The sequence below is a fragment of the Garra rufa genome, chromosome 7 (genome assembly GCF_049309525.1).
Source record: "Garra rufa chromosome 7, GarRuf1.0, whole genome shotgun sequence".
Classification (NCBI taxonomy): domain Eukaryota; kingdom Metazoa; phylum Chordata; class Actinopteri; order Cypriniformes; family Cyprinidae; genus Garra; species Garra rufa.
The window spans coordinates 24,858,167-24,873,322 of record NC_133367.1 but is presented as its reverse complement, the minus strand read 5'-3'; the positions used below and the strand labels follow the sequence as shown (position 1 = coordinate 24,873,322).

The following is a 15,156-nucleotide window of genomic DNA, read 5'->3' as shown; positions in this document are numbered from 1 at the left end:
CACAAACAAACCTGAATGGAAGATAAATTTGTCACTTGGAGAAAACGAAACCTACGTCGTTTCCTCTCTGCGCTCTGCAGTTGGAGGAAAAGGCCAATCTGTGCAACTCACTCTTTTTTTTTGCAGCAGCAACATGTTTTTTTTCATCCTAGAAAACAAGGGAGTGCTTTCCTGGTGTAACCGAGGTTTAAAATTTGGTGTGGAGGTTTGTTTGGTGCACTCAGGGTGGTATAGCTAACATGCTTCGATGATCTGCGGTTAGCCTGCACTGCCAGCATTGTGCGCTAATCTACACACCCCTCCCCACTTCCTGTATGTGTGTGTGTGTGTGTGTGTTTACACACTTTAGTGGGTAGTGTGGCCTACTTGCCACAACTTACCCCATTTTACCCTTGTTCTCCTCTCAAAAACATACTTGCACTATGTGTATAGCATAAAATATTTTTTTATAGCAGTTATGTGTTTAATGTAATAGCAACGTAATCAAAATAAAAAGAAACATCAAAAATAGGCAGCGTTTTGCTAATTCATGTGCCATTTTAAAACCCAAACAAAAATTTTATTTGTTCTAAAATCGAAAATGCATTCATTTTTGTTAACACAGCATATCACTGAGGAGCATGGCTTGTTTTTGACCTCATTCCCTCAGCAGGGTGGAGACTTTTTTGCGGTTTAGTATTCCGTTTACTGACAGAAAGAAACTGATTGCTGGTCTGGTATAAATAACAGCCCTATTGAACATGCGGTTAACACCTTTAGAGGAACCAACAACCAGTACAAGTTCTCACGAGCAAGCGAATGCCAGTCTCGGCAAATGGTGCAAGAGAGGGGAAAAAAAGAAGTGTGCATAAGCATTTTTTTTTTAAATCTAAAGGTCCTTGCTGGTTTGTCATAACTTGTGCAAATTTCGATAATAAGCTAATTGCTTGTGCAAGGATTCTTCTTTTCTATGAAACGATAACAGCACGTGAGCCATATTTAGTGCTCTTGTAGGGCGTGTGTAGAAAGAGACAGAAATTTCAGTTTTTTTGAATTGAGGCCGAGATACCGCATCATACACGCTTGAACCACTGTGGGTTTTTTGGTTGAGCTTCGGAAGGATATGTGCAGATGATAAATGTTTGATTATTAATTGTTATATAAATTCATTAAGTTTTACAAAGAATTACATTAGTGTTCAAGATTTGGGGTCGGTGAGATTTTTTTGAAGTTGAAAATGTGTCTTATGCTTCGCAAGGCTGCCTTTATTTGATTTAAAGTACAGTGAAATGATCAAATTATGAAATACTTTTAATTTAAAATAACTGTTTTCTGTTTTCATATATTTTAAAATGTAATTCTGTAATCAAAGCTGAATTTTCCGCAGCATTGCTCTAGTTTTCAGTGTCCAATGTTCCTTTAGAAATCATTCTAGTATGCTGTTTAAAAATTATCTTAGTATTTTTTTGGAAACTTATATTTTTTCAGAATTCTTTGAATGCAACGTTTGAAAGAACAGCATTTATTTGAAATGGAAATCTTTTGTCACATTATAAATGCCTTTACTGCCACCGTTGATTTAATGCATCATTGACTATTAAGTATTCTTTCAAAATAGTAATTTAAAAAATATTAGTTATATGTTTTAATTTTAATCATGTTAAAATGTCTTGAAATCATCACCTGTTCAACATTATATGATGCTTAAACACTGGTTTTCTCTTGTTTTTGTTAAATGGGTGGGGTGTTGGGGTGTTGTGGTGTGGTGGTTAAAAATCTGGGGTGGTAACCAGAAGGTTTTAGGTTCAAGATTTACAGTTAACCCCAAAATAAAAATTGTGTCATTAATTACTTACCCTCATGTCGTTCCAAACCCCGTAAGACCTTAGTTCATTTTCAGAACACAAATTAAGATATTTTTGATGAAATCCAAGAGCTTTCTGACCCTGCATAGACAGCAACACAACTACCACGTTCAAGGGCAAGGAAGGCCTTTATAAATCATTGTTAAAATAGTCCATGTGACATCAGTGGTTAAACAGTAATTTTATGAAGCTACAAGAACTTTTTGTGCACAAAGCAAAACTGAAATTATGTGAAATGAACTATTTTATCAATGTCCTTACTAGAGCTGACACTACAATTATTTTTGATATAAGAGGACGATTATTTTGATGCATAATCAAGTAATCGGATAATTATAATTAATTTTTGTTGTAACAAAAAAAATAGACCTAAGTGAACAATAGCCTTTAAATTGACTTCATAGCAATGATGATTAGTTCAAATGTAGTATCAAAAGCAAGTAAATGTATGGTTTGATCAAACAAAACTGTTAAAATACATAATGTTTCATAAACTAATTATAACAAATGACTGCAAAGGGCACCAACGGCCTGACGATTTTTTTTTACACTTTACCGCGCAGTCTAATCCTTGTTTAATATTGACTGAACAATGTTTAATTCAAATGTCCACTCAATCTTTAATAGCCATTTCTTTATGACAGAAATGCTACAGCCACTGCAATTTCTTCAATATGTGGACAAAACGTGTAAACTTAGAGTGAGGGCTTGAACCTTAATTTTGAAATTGCAAATAACAGTTAGCATATTGTCAAAGATATTGATGTGTTCTCCTGTTTTGCATAGGTTTATAAATGATTTACCTTACAAATCTAATGAAGTGGTGCATGTTGTATCAGATGAACATTATAATAAACCTAAACTCACAGCAATATGCAGAGATGAAGTTTGAGATACTTCACACATGTAAATAAAAATGATATGTTTGTGCAGAGCATCATTTACTGCTCATTATGATATTAAAGGGATAGTTCACCCAAAAATGAAAATTTGATGTTTATCTGCTTACCCCCAGGGCATCCAAGATGTAGGTGACTTTGTTTCTTCAGCAGAACACAAACGAAGATTTTTAACTCAAACCGTTGCAGTCTGTTAGTCATTTAATGGCAGTGGATGGGCACCAGACCTTTAAAAGGAAAAAAAAAACGTGCACAGACAAATCCAAATCGAACGAAAACCAATCGTTTTGTGTCTTAGGACATCAATGTATCGTCACAAGCCACAGGGTGTAATTTGGATTTGTCTGTGCATGTTCTTTTGACTTTCAAAGGTTTGGTCCCCATCCACTGCCATTAAATGACTAACAGACTGCAACGGTTTGAGTTAAAAATCTTCGTTTGTGTTCTGCTGAAGAAACAAAGTCACCTACATCTTGGATACCCTGGGGGGTAAGCAGATAAACATCACATTTTCATTTTTGGGTGAACTATCCCTAAGTAAAAATCATGTTCCATGAAGATATTTTGTAAATGTCCTACCATAAATCAAAACTTCATTTTTGACAAGTAATATTTTTGCACCCTCAGATTCCAGATTTTCAAATGGTATTATCTCAACCAAATATTGTCCTATCCTGAAAAACATATACATGCCTCTACATCAATGGAAAGCTCATTTATCCAGCATTCAGATGCAAAATGCCGTCAAGGATTTAGAAAAACCTAGTACTTGAGTTGAATCGAGCCCTAGTCCTTACTGCCTTTCTGGGCCTTGAACATGTTAGTTGTGTTGCTGTCTATGCAAGGTCAGAAAGCTCTTGGATTTGATCAGAAATATCTTAATTTGTGTTCCGAAGATGAGCAAAGGTCTCACAGGTTTGGAATGACGATTATTATGAAGTTAAAATGAAACACAACGGCTGGTTTAGAGTAGACTCTCAAAAACTGCTGTTTTTCAACAGGTAAAAGCACTCCAGTAAACGTGCCCGGATCCGCCGATTCGGCCAAGACGAGCGACCCCTTCCAACCCTTCAGTGCCGACCCCGCTGATCCGTTTCAGAGTAAAAAGGGGGTGGGAGACCCGTTTAGTGGCAAAGACCCGTTTGCTCCATCTGCCTCAAGTAAAGCCTCTAAAGACTCTTCATTGGGTTTTGCAGACTTCAGCTCTGTAAGTTGAGCTTAGTGATACTCTTCTCTTGTCCGGTCCACTTGTTTCTTTCCAAAAAAATCGAAATAAAAACCAACCAACAAACCAAACAAAAAGTGCTTTCTAGCGATCATCCGTGAGGTTTCCTAGAGCAGACCGCACCATTGGCTTCTGTATCGCTCAGTCTGTCGCCTTGTGCCGGCTACTCATTTATTTTCCTCCATGTCTGCAGTCCATCTATCTGTGATTTAACTCACCAACGCACAGAATTCTGGATAATAAGCCCTAATCAAGCAGCCAGACATCATCTCTATCTCTTTCAGTGACTCAAATACTGTTGTTTGTGGTGCACACATGGCTATGATGTCATCTGTCCTCGTTTTTGCTCAGCATTTGCATGGGCTTGTGGGAAGAGGAGCGGTCGCACTTGGTGATACCAAGCGCTCACGGCTAAGCTATTGTGGCTTCTCGCTGTTCTTCTGTGACTTTTTTGTGTGTGTTGTTTTATAAAGGAACACCATTCAGGCTGCAATTGTCATTCAAAAGCAGTCAAAGCTAGTCTTGGTTTGAGTGTACTTCAAATCAAGAGGAGTATAGTTTTATGCTCATTTTAGTTTAGTGGGAAAGATGTAGCATTTTGCTAAACCTGTGCATAACAAGGTGAAAAATCATAGCAGCTTATCAAAACAATATGTTTCTGTTTACTTGTAAATTTAAACATCAGTGTTTATGTGCACAATGTCAGTATTTTGCTTCTTATCTAATACAAATGCACGTTTTCTCGCAAAACCAGAAGTTTGTTTTCATAAAGTGTTTGTGTTTATACAAAAACGTATGTGTTATGTCAGTATTTCCGCTTAATCGTCTGCGAAGAGATAAAAGAAACCTATGGTTCGTAACTAAACGTCAGTAAAGTATAATCAATATGCCCGATGTCAGTATTTTTACTATGTAGACAAGATTGTGAGCCTTCTGATTGGCCTCCGATGAGAAATGAACGCTAAAGTTTGTTAGCTTGAACAAAACGTCAGCGTTTAGTGTTATTGATGTGTTTAATGTCAGTATTGTCGCTTTGTCTGTTCGGCTTTTAAAGGTTGTATCAGCGATTTCTAGCCTGAAACATAAAGTGTCAAATTCAGCTGACCTTTCATCACGATCCGCTCGCTGCCTGCCCCATAAATTGTCTGTGAAAAAAACGCGTCTCTCTGGTCAGCCTAGGGTCCGAGATATGCCAAAAAAACAATCGGCACTACCAACCTTTCCACAGATAAACAAACAGTGTTCCAACCAATCAGCGTCAGGGGTTTGGTGTTGTGTACTTTCGCTCCACCTCCCTCACATCCCTGCACCAGTAGGAAAGTCCACAACACCAAACCCCTGACACTGATTGGTTGGAACACTGTTTGTTTATGTGTGGAAAGGTTGGTAGTGCCGATTGTTTTTTTGGCATATCTCCGACCCTAGGCTGACCAGAGAGACGCGGTTTTTTCACAGACAATTTATGGGGCAGGCAGCGAGCGGATCGTGAAGAAAGGTCAGCTGAAATTGACACTTTATGTTTTAGGCTAGAAATCGCTGATACAACCTTTAAGAGAAACATGGGTTTACTAGCATCCTTAAAGGGACAGTTCACTCAAAAGTAAATATTCTGTCATTTATTACTCACTCTCATGTCGTTCCAAACCAGTAAGACCTTCAATCATCTTTGGAACACAAATTAAGATATTTTTGATGAAGTCCAAGAGCTTTCTGACCCTATTTTACCATTGTTCTTACTACTTTTCTAGGCCTTGACTGCGGTAATTCCGTTGCTGTCTATGCAGGGTCAGAAAGCTCTCAGATTTCATCAGAAATATCTTAATTTGTGTTACGAAGATGAACAAAGGTCTTACGGGTTTGGAACGACATGAGGGTGAGTAATTAATAACCAAATTTTTAGGTGAACTAGCTCTTTAAACATCAGTGTTTATAGTATCAAAGTTCGTAAAAACAGTATTTTCATCTTACATTTAGCTAGCTTGTTTATTTAAACACTTTAGTGTTTATTTTTAACCAGTAGTTTACTGTCAGTATTTTTTTTCCCATTATCCACAAAGCTGGACCATTTCTCAAAGAAATTTAAATTTCTTGCATCACGATTTTTATAGTTCAAATTCTTGATATCAGTATTTTCATCTCAAATGTTAATAGTTTGTTCATTTGAACAAAAAAGTGTTTATTATTTAACCAGTGTGTCCATTGTCAGTATTTTAATCTAGCTGTTCACAAAATTGGACCGTTTCAGGTCGTTTCCTAACAGAAATGTACACTTTCTTGCATCTTTGTTCGCTTAAACATTATTGTTTTTAGTATAATCAAAGTCGACAGTATTAGAATTTACAACGGATGATTCTGCAGCAGTTTCAACTACAAGAAACTTCAGGGCTCTATGCTTACTTTTCTTTTGAGGAGCACCTTCTAATCAGTAATCAAAAAAAATATTTAACTCCTTAAATTTAGTTTTTACTATTGTAATAGCATTTTTGGCAACTTTATTAAAAGTTTGTCATCTTTAATGGACATTTTTTTTTTTTATTATATTATTAAGCTTTTTAAAATTTCTAATTAAAACAACAGGATAAGAATAAGTTACCAATCAATTGAAATCAGTATTAACAAAATTAATTTGTACTACAGAGGTGGCCCCCGAAGAACACAAAAGTGGCTTGTAGTTGTATTTTCATGTTTAGTGAGGCTCAGAGGTGGCATGCGTCCAATCAAATTCGTAAGTTCATGCTGAGATTAATGTTTTAAATATCACATTTTGAATCCGGAAATATTAAACGATTTAAATAACTGAAAAGATGCTTTAAAAATGAAACTAAATCTGCCAGTAGGTGGCAGTAAGTCTGATTTAAGTACTAAAACATATCATTCAATTTGTTTGAACGACTGATTCTTTCATGAATGAGAAGTGAGTCGTTATGAGTATTAAGTCGTTGAAAGGAAGTGAGTCATTATGAATAGGGAATTGAATCATTGACTCACTAGATTCCTTTAAAAACATACGTTCATTCATAAACATTACACCGCTGTGTTTGAACGAAGATGCGCAGCGGCTCAGTTGTAACTTGTTTCAGACTATTTTTGATGACGAAATAGAGCAAAATCAGGCAATAGTGTTATAGTCAGACAATGTAAGTCACTTATATTAACTTGTTTATTTAACTGTTGTATTAAAGGAGTAGTTCATTTTCAGAACAAAAATGTACAGATAATGTAGTCACCCCCTTGTCATCCAAGATGTTCATGTCTGTCTTTCTTTAGTCGGAAGGAAATAGTTTTTTGAGGAAAACATTTCAAGATTTCTCTCCATATAATGGACTTCTATGGTGCCCCCGAGTTTGAACTTCCGAAATGCAGCTTCAAAGGGCTCTAAACGATCACAGCCGAGGAAAGAAGGGTCTTATCTACGTTTTTAGAAAATAACCAATCTTTTCACTAAATAAGACCCTTCTTCCTCAGCTGTGATCGTTTAGAACCATTTGAAGCTGCATTTTGGAAGTTCAAACTTGGGGGCACCATAGAAGTCTATTATATGGAGAGAAATCCAGAATTTTTTTCCTCAAAAATCACCATTTCTTTTCGACTGAAGAAAGAAAGACATGAACATCTTGGATGACAAGGGGCTAAGTAAACAATCTGTTACATTTTGTTCTGAAATTGAACTACTCCTTTAAATCAATATCTCATTTACAAACTCCCTTAAAAATCATTAAAAGCTGTCACTCATCTTAGTTCATCGCGATCTCACTAAGTTCCATTATAATCAATGAAGCTCTCTACATTGCACAATGAATCTCTTATTTACACTCTCTCTACGCTTTGTTTTATAAAAGGATTCGTCAGATATGTCCAAGATACGTCTTTAGATATGATACATAAAGTTGCACAAACACGTAGAAGCTCCCCTCAGCTTACAGGAGTAGTTCACTTTCAGAACAAAAATGTACAGATAATGTAGTCACCCCCTTGTTATCCAAGATGTTCATGTCTTTCTTTCTTCAGTCGTAAGGAAATTATGTTTTTTGAGGAAAACATTTCAGGATTTCTCTCCATATAATGGACTTCTATGGTGCCCCTGAGTTTGAACTTCCAAAATGAGTTTAAATGCAGCTTCAAAGGGCTCTAAACGATCCCAACCGAGGAAGAAGGATCTTATCTAGCGAAACGAACGGTTATTTTCTAAAACATTTACAATTTATATACTTTTTAATCTCTACACAGAGTACACACAGAGCTAGACCAGACGAGCATTTTGAGGTTAAAAAGTATAAATTGTAATTTTTTCTTTTTTTTTTTTTTTTAGAAAATAACCAATTGTTTTGCTAGATAAGACCCTTCTTTCCTCAGCTGTGATCGTTTAGAACCATTTGAAGCTGCATTATAGAACGTCAAACTCGGGGGCACCATAGAAGTCCATTATATGGAGAGAAATCCTGAAAAATTTTCCTCAAAAAACAATTTCCTTATGAAAGAAAGAAAGACATGAACATCTTGGATGACAAGGGGGTGAGTACATTATGTGTAGTTTTTTGTTTTGAAAGTAAACTACTCCTTTAAACACAAATATGCTGATAGGGTCAGTCACACATGGTGCTCCTGAGTTGCACTTTAGAGCCCTGAACCTAAGTTTCGATAACAACGCTCACTCGAACAAAACTTCAAAATTTTATTAGAAACAAAACTTTCTCAAGTGCTTTTGTTGGTGGCTTTCTTGCTTGCTTCAATCTTCAAACATCTCATCCTTGTATCTGACACTTTATAATCTAGCTCTGGTTCTCACCGCTCCCTTATCAGTCATCAGGTCATATTTCAAGAAGTGTGGGAAGCTTGTATTGACACATCTGCCGTGTGGTCACACATCCACAAGAACGTGGAACAAGTATAATCATCTTGTTTTTATCTCAACCAATGTCTTTACAGCTCACTTAAACCTCCGTGTGTTGGAAATCACACTGAAGGTTTAGTAAACTTGTTTACTAGAGGAGAATTGAAGTCAAAACTATTCAGATGTTTCGCTTCGATAAGTCGATTAGGGGCGATCGTTTGACGTGGGAAGTGCCAGTATCACTACTCAGCTCTCAGGCTGTCGTTTTCCTCCGCATGGGATCACTGTGCGCTCCATACTGCAAATCCGCTTGATCCTAGAGCCAAAATGTTTGACGTAGCTTCATCTTCATCCGCCCTGCCTCCTGTCCTTAGTATCGCTGTGCATGACTTGGGTGCAATAGACCTGCTAAACCATCTCTGATTTGTTACATGACCAAAAACGTCCTAGAAGACTGATTTTACGAAATACACTACAAAAAAAATAGCAGACTTTTTGTACTTTTTTGTATTTAACAATTTATTTAAAACAAACTATAATTAAGTTTAAGTTGTAGTTGATGCATGTGATATTACAAAATGTAAAAAGGTTGGTTTAGCAATGCTCTCATTCACCTGTAGTCAACTTAGTGTGCATGTTATGTTGCATATATATATTACGCCTATATATCACTGTACACGATTTGAAGCTCTCAATTGAAAAAAGCTTTGTAATGTCTTTTCCTTCTGTCATTATCTTGCTGCACGAAATCAATGCATGTTCATTCTCCTGTCCATGACATCATTGGCTATTAACGACCAATTAAAAAGGTCCACCATGAGTCATCAGTGGTAGTGGTCTGTTGGTGTCCAATCAGCATCTGTGTGCGTGCGTGTGCAGTTCGGTGGATGGTTGCGTGGTAGTTTGGTGTAAATCTCTTTTGTGTTTTTTTGTAATCCATTCCTCTCTTGCAGGAACCGAGCGAATTAAGGTAAGATCTGTCTGAAAATGTGGTGACTCTTTCTTGTCTTTTGCCATTTTGCAGTCACAAATGAAGGTCACTGAACAATTAGACAGAAATGTTCATGCATGCTTTGACAAGTTTTGCGTTTGTACATGTGCAAGATCAAACTTTACACTTTTAACCCTTGTGCTGTGGTGAAAATAGTTTAATTTGGTGTTCCCATTCTAAAATGGCCGACCTTTTAGAAACTGCTTGAACATTTTGTATTATTCTCTATGATCACCAAATATTGGAGTCTTTCCTTCGTCTTGTTTCTTTCAATTAGCACAGGTTTTGTATTTCTTACTGTAGTCTCAGACGTCACGGCTTGTTTGATACTTATAGCACACAAAATTGGAAATACTTAGAGTTTCGAAGTCGTCATCAGGTTGAATTATACAGGACTCCCTTGAAAACTGAGAATTTCTAAAACGCTGCAGACCCCGTGTTATTTTAAAACTCTGAGGTTTCATACGGTTGTGTAGTGTGAATGCAGATTGTTTCTGAAATGCGGTGAAAAACGCCCGTGTAGACGAGGCCTGAGGAGGTTTTTTCATTTAAAATGCATAACTTTTTCTATGGTTATGCCTGTGTTTACACTGCTTGTGTTTTCAACCCTCAAGATTGATCATTTTGATGTTAGATAATCAGATTTGATCATTTGATGTTGATTATTTATGCAGTGTTTACTCCCCCCCCCAAAAAAAGTATAAGCTTAGATGAACGATGTCTGAGATCAATGGGATTCAAAAAGAAATACAAAACCTGTGCTAATTGAAAGAAAACAAATTGGTAAGAAGATTAAATCCAATATCTAGTAGTACTTTAGCATAACAAGAAATTTATATGCAATTTTTTTTATAGGCCGGTCATTTTTGATAACAAAAAAATCACAAAACACAAAAATGATCTATTTCTATATGTGATAACATTAACTAGCATTTTTTTGGAAAAAAGAAAATCCTCTGCCGAGTCAAAATAACTAGAACACAACATAAGGGTTAAATTGATTTCATTAAATGTTTAATCCCTTGTGAGCAGATATTGAGAAAATTGATTTTAGTGTAGTTAGGAGCACTGATCAGATTCGCAAATAGCAATGTGCCTGAGTATTGAATCTGTGTTCGAAAAGTCACTGAAAATGTATAACATCTTCTATGAAGCCACTAAAGGGACATGGTTAGCCGCTTGCTAGCGATAGCCTGTTACATTACAGTACATACAATTTTATTATCGATTTGCTTGTATTTACGAGATTATTGATTATAATCGATTTATCGTGGTTAATTGCATCGAAATTAAAGGTTTTGTTTACATAATGTGTGTATACTATGCATATTTAGTGGTTTGCGTATATTTCTGAGACAATTGAGAGAGAAAGCATTGAAATTAGTGCTGTCAATCGCTTCCAAAATCAAGTTTTTGTTTACAAAATTTGTGTGTACTGTGTGTATATGTATATATATATATAGAGAGAGAGAGAGAGAGAGAGAGAGAGAGAGAGAGAGAGATTAATCAGTATATTTGCTGCGATTAATCGATTTCACAGCACTAATTAAATCGATTCATCGATTTGACAGCACTAATAGAAATATATTTTCTCGATTGATAGCAATTAAGCAAATAATCAGTATATTAACCAAGATTAATTGAAATATATTTTCTAGATTTATATCGATTAAGACCAGTTAATAGTGGTTAAATGATTATTCAGTATATTTATTACGATTCATCAATTTGACAACACTAATTGAAATATATTTTCTCTATTAATAGCAATTAAACAGTATATTTACCGTGATTAATCGATTTGACTGCACTAATTGGAATAAAAAAACTCAAACAATACTGATTAATTGACTAATCAGTATATTTACTGCAATGAATCGATTTGACAACACTAACTGAAGTATAATCTCTCTATTAATAGCGATTAAGCAGTTTATCAGTATATTTCCTGCAATTAATCGATTTCACAGCACTAATTTGAATATATTTTCTCGATTAATATCGATTAAGACCAGTTAATAGTGATTAAATGATTATTCAGTATATTTATTGCAATTAATCGATTTGGCAGTACTAATTGAAATATATTTTCTCGATTAAGACCAGTTAATAGCGATTAAATTATTATTCAGTATATTTATAGCGATTCATCGATTTTACAGCACAAATTGAAATATATTATCTCAATTGATAGCAATTAAGCAAATAATCAGTATATTAACCAAGATTAAACGACTTGACAGCACTAACTGAAACCTGTTTTCTCAAATATTAGCGATTAATCTGTATATTTACTGTGATTAATCAATTTGACAGCACTTAATGAAATATGTTTTCTCGATTAATAGCAATTCGGCGATTAATCAGTATATTTACTGTGATTAATCGATGTGACAGCAGTAATTGAATTATATTTTCTCGATTAATTGCAATTAATCTATTTGACAGCACTAATTGAAATATATTTTCTTGCGTAATAACGATTAATCACTATACTTACTGCAATTAGTAGATTTGGCAGCACTAATTGAAATATATTTTCTCTATTAATCGTGATTATTCAGTATATTTACCGTGATTAATCGAAATAAATTGGCTAATTGAAATTTTAAAAAATCAAACAATATCGATTTAGCGACTAATCAGTATATTTACTGCGATGAATCTATTTGACAGCACTAATAGAAATATATTCTATTAATAGCGATTAAGCGATTAAATAAGTATATTTCCTGCGATTAATCGATTTCACAGCACTAACTTTAATATATTTTCTTGATTAATAATGATCGATCAGTATGTTTACTGTGATTAATAGTTTTGACAGCACTAATTGAAATATATTCTCTCGATTAATAGCAATCGGTCAGTATATTTACTGCGATTAATCGATTTGACAGTATTGTACAGAAATGTATTTTCCTCGATTAATAGTGAGTAATCAGTGTGTTTACTGTTCAGCGATCAGCTTAGCGATTAATCGATTAAATAAGTATATTTCCTGCGATTAATCGATTTCGCAGCACTAACTTTAATATATTTTCTTGATTAATAATGATCGATCAGTATGTTTACTGTGATTAATAGTTTTGACAGCAATCATTTGAATATATTTTCTTGATTATTAGCAATTAATCAGTATATTTACTGTGATTAATCGATTTGACAGCACTAATTTGAATATTTTCTCAGTTAATAGCAATCAATCAGTATATTTACTGCGATTAATCGATTTGACAGCAATCATTTGAATATATTTTCTCGGTTAATAGCGATCAATCATTATATTTACTGCGATTAATCGATTTGACAGCAATCATTTGAATATATTTTCTCGGTTAATAGCTATCAATCAGTATATTTACTGCGATTAATCGATTTCTCAGCACTACTTTGAATATATTTTCTCGGTTAATAGCGATCAATCAGTATATTTACTGCGATTAATCGATTTCTCAGCACTACTTTGAATATATTTTCTCGGTTAATAGCGATCAATCAGTATATTTACTGCGATTAATCTATTTCACAGCAATACTTTGAATATATTTTCTCGGTTAATAGCGATCAATCAGTATATTTACTGTGATTAATCGATTGGACAGCATTAATTTAAATATATTTTCCTAGATTAATAGCAATTAATCAGCATATTTACTGCGATTAATCTAATTGAAATACACATTTTCTCCTCTCATCTTGTATTTATTCATTTTAGTTGTTCCGTAGTACACGTAATTTCCTTTTCGAATACAGTATTTGGATTTGGGCACATCCCTATTCGCAAAAATGAAAGTTTCCAATGATCTTCCATTGTTTGGTAAAAACAGATGCTCACATTAGTTGATTCAACGTCAAATGGATTGGTGCCGCAAGAGGCACAAAAAATGACACTTAATGTTTTGTGATCACTTCCCAGTGTTACAATTGAAACTTTTTTGGTAAAATGTGTCATAAAAAGAGTTATTATTTGTGTAGCTGTGTTTATGTATGCTAATAAGTGTCTATCATTTGATTTAAAAATAGTAAACACATTTTAAAGCACTGTACTGATCAGTTCAGACCACAGCTTGACCACAATGATTCACACCATTGTGCAATCCCCAATTTGGGACCAATGGCTCTTAACGTGGCGTGTTCCTGTTTTTCCGGCCCAGTTTGGGAATGAAGCCCAGCAGATGGAGTGGGCGAAGCGGGAAAGCGAGAGAGCGGAACGGGAGCGGCTGAAGAGACTCCGGCAGCAGGAGCAGGAAGACCTGGAACTGGCCATCGCTCTCAGCAAGGCCGAGATGTCCAACGCCTGACCGCCTTCCCCTCAGATCCACCCTTCTGTACACTACAGCGACGATTGTGTGCGTGCGTGATGGACCAAGATAAAATACATGCAAGACCGTTAAACCTCTGTCCCTTTGTGTTCATGTGCAGGAGGGCGGCCTGTGGTTTGTGATTCAGCTAATTCACTCGACATGCACTGCATTAACCTCTCAGATGGAGTATATAGTTTATTTAAAGTGTATTTGTGTGTGTGTAAATGTGCATCAACAGAGCCATGGACATTTGAAGACCATTATCGGTCTCTGCAGATCATTATCTCCACTGTTTGGGAAAAAAAGGGACTGAGAAACCGCTAAGAAAGTTGCGTTTGGATCCCAGGTAGGGTCGAAGCAGAAACTTGAATTACTGACGCTACACTCCCTCCTTTCGAGCCCTCGAGCAAGGCACTTAATTCCAGGTTTCTTCTTGAATTTAATTGCTGTAAGCGTACTGTAAGTCGATTTGGATAAAGAGCATCTGCTAAATAATAACTTTTACTGGCTCCGGCTGTAGTCAGTATGGTACACACTGGAATTACAGCAGCGCCTGCAGACTAAACGTCTGTGAGGAGCTCTTGACGTGACGTAAAGCTGAGCAAACGATAGTGGGATTCTGGAAGAGTCGTTTGAGAGAGCTGTTTGATTCAAAAGTTTTTTTGTTTTTTTTTCTTCAGAGTACTGTTCAGAGAAGAAGGTTCAGCAAAGCTTCTACAATTGCACTGATGTTTTTCTATTATGAATTTTTTTCCCCCATGTTAAAAGGTTTAGCTGGTTGACACCAGTGCAGGACTCAGCAGTAAGGATTTTTTTTGGCTGGCCCCAAGTATTTGCTAGAAATATTTTCTTCAAAACATTTTCTGTTATATTCGTTCTACCTATCGTTTGCTCTGTGTTCTATCTGTTGTTCATTTGTTCTATCGTGGGTTTGTTCCTTCTTTCGCTCTGCCATTTGTTTTTTACTTTTTTCCCGTTTATTCTTCTTTTTATTGTTTGTTTTATCGTTTGTATCTATCTGTGGTTTGTTTGTTCATTCTTTCATTTTATGTATCGTTT

At 35.5% G+C, this 15,156-nt stretch overlaps 1 protein-coding gene across 1 annotated transcript in view; it reads left to right on the top strand.

Moving 5' to 3' along the window:
• The window catches only part of LOC141338056 (epidermal growth factor receptor substrate 15-like 1), a 16,465-nt gene extending 1,309 nt beyond the window's left edge, over positions 1-15,156 (top strand). Inside the window, exons 2-4 of the mRNA XM_073843624.1 lie at positions 3,745-3,903; positions 9,753-9,769; positions 13,948-15,156. Coding sequence (XP_073699725.1) covers positions 3,745-3,903; positions 9,753-9,769; positions 13,948-14,094 — 323 coding nt within the window. The 3' untranslated portion in view covers positions 14,095-15,156. The remainder of the gene's footprint in view (positions 1-3,744; positions 3,904-9,752; positions 9,770-13,947) is intronic.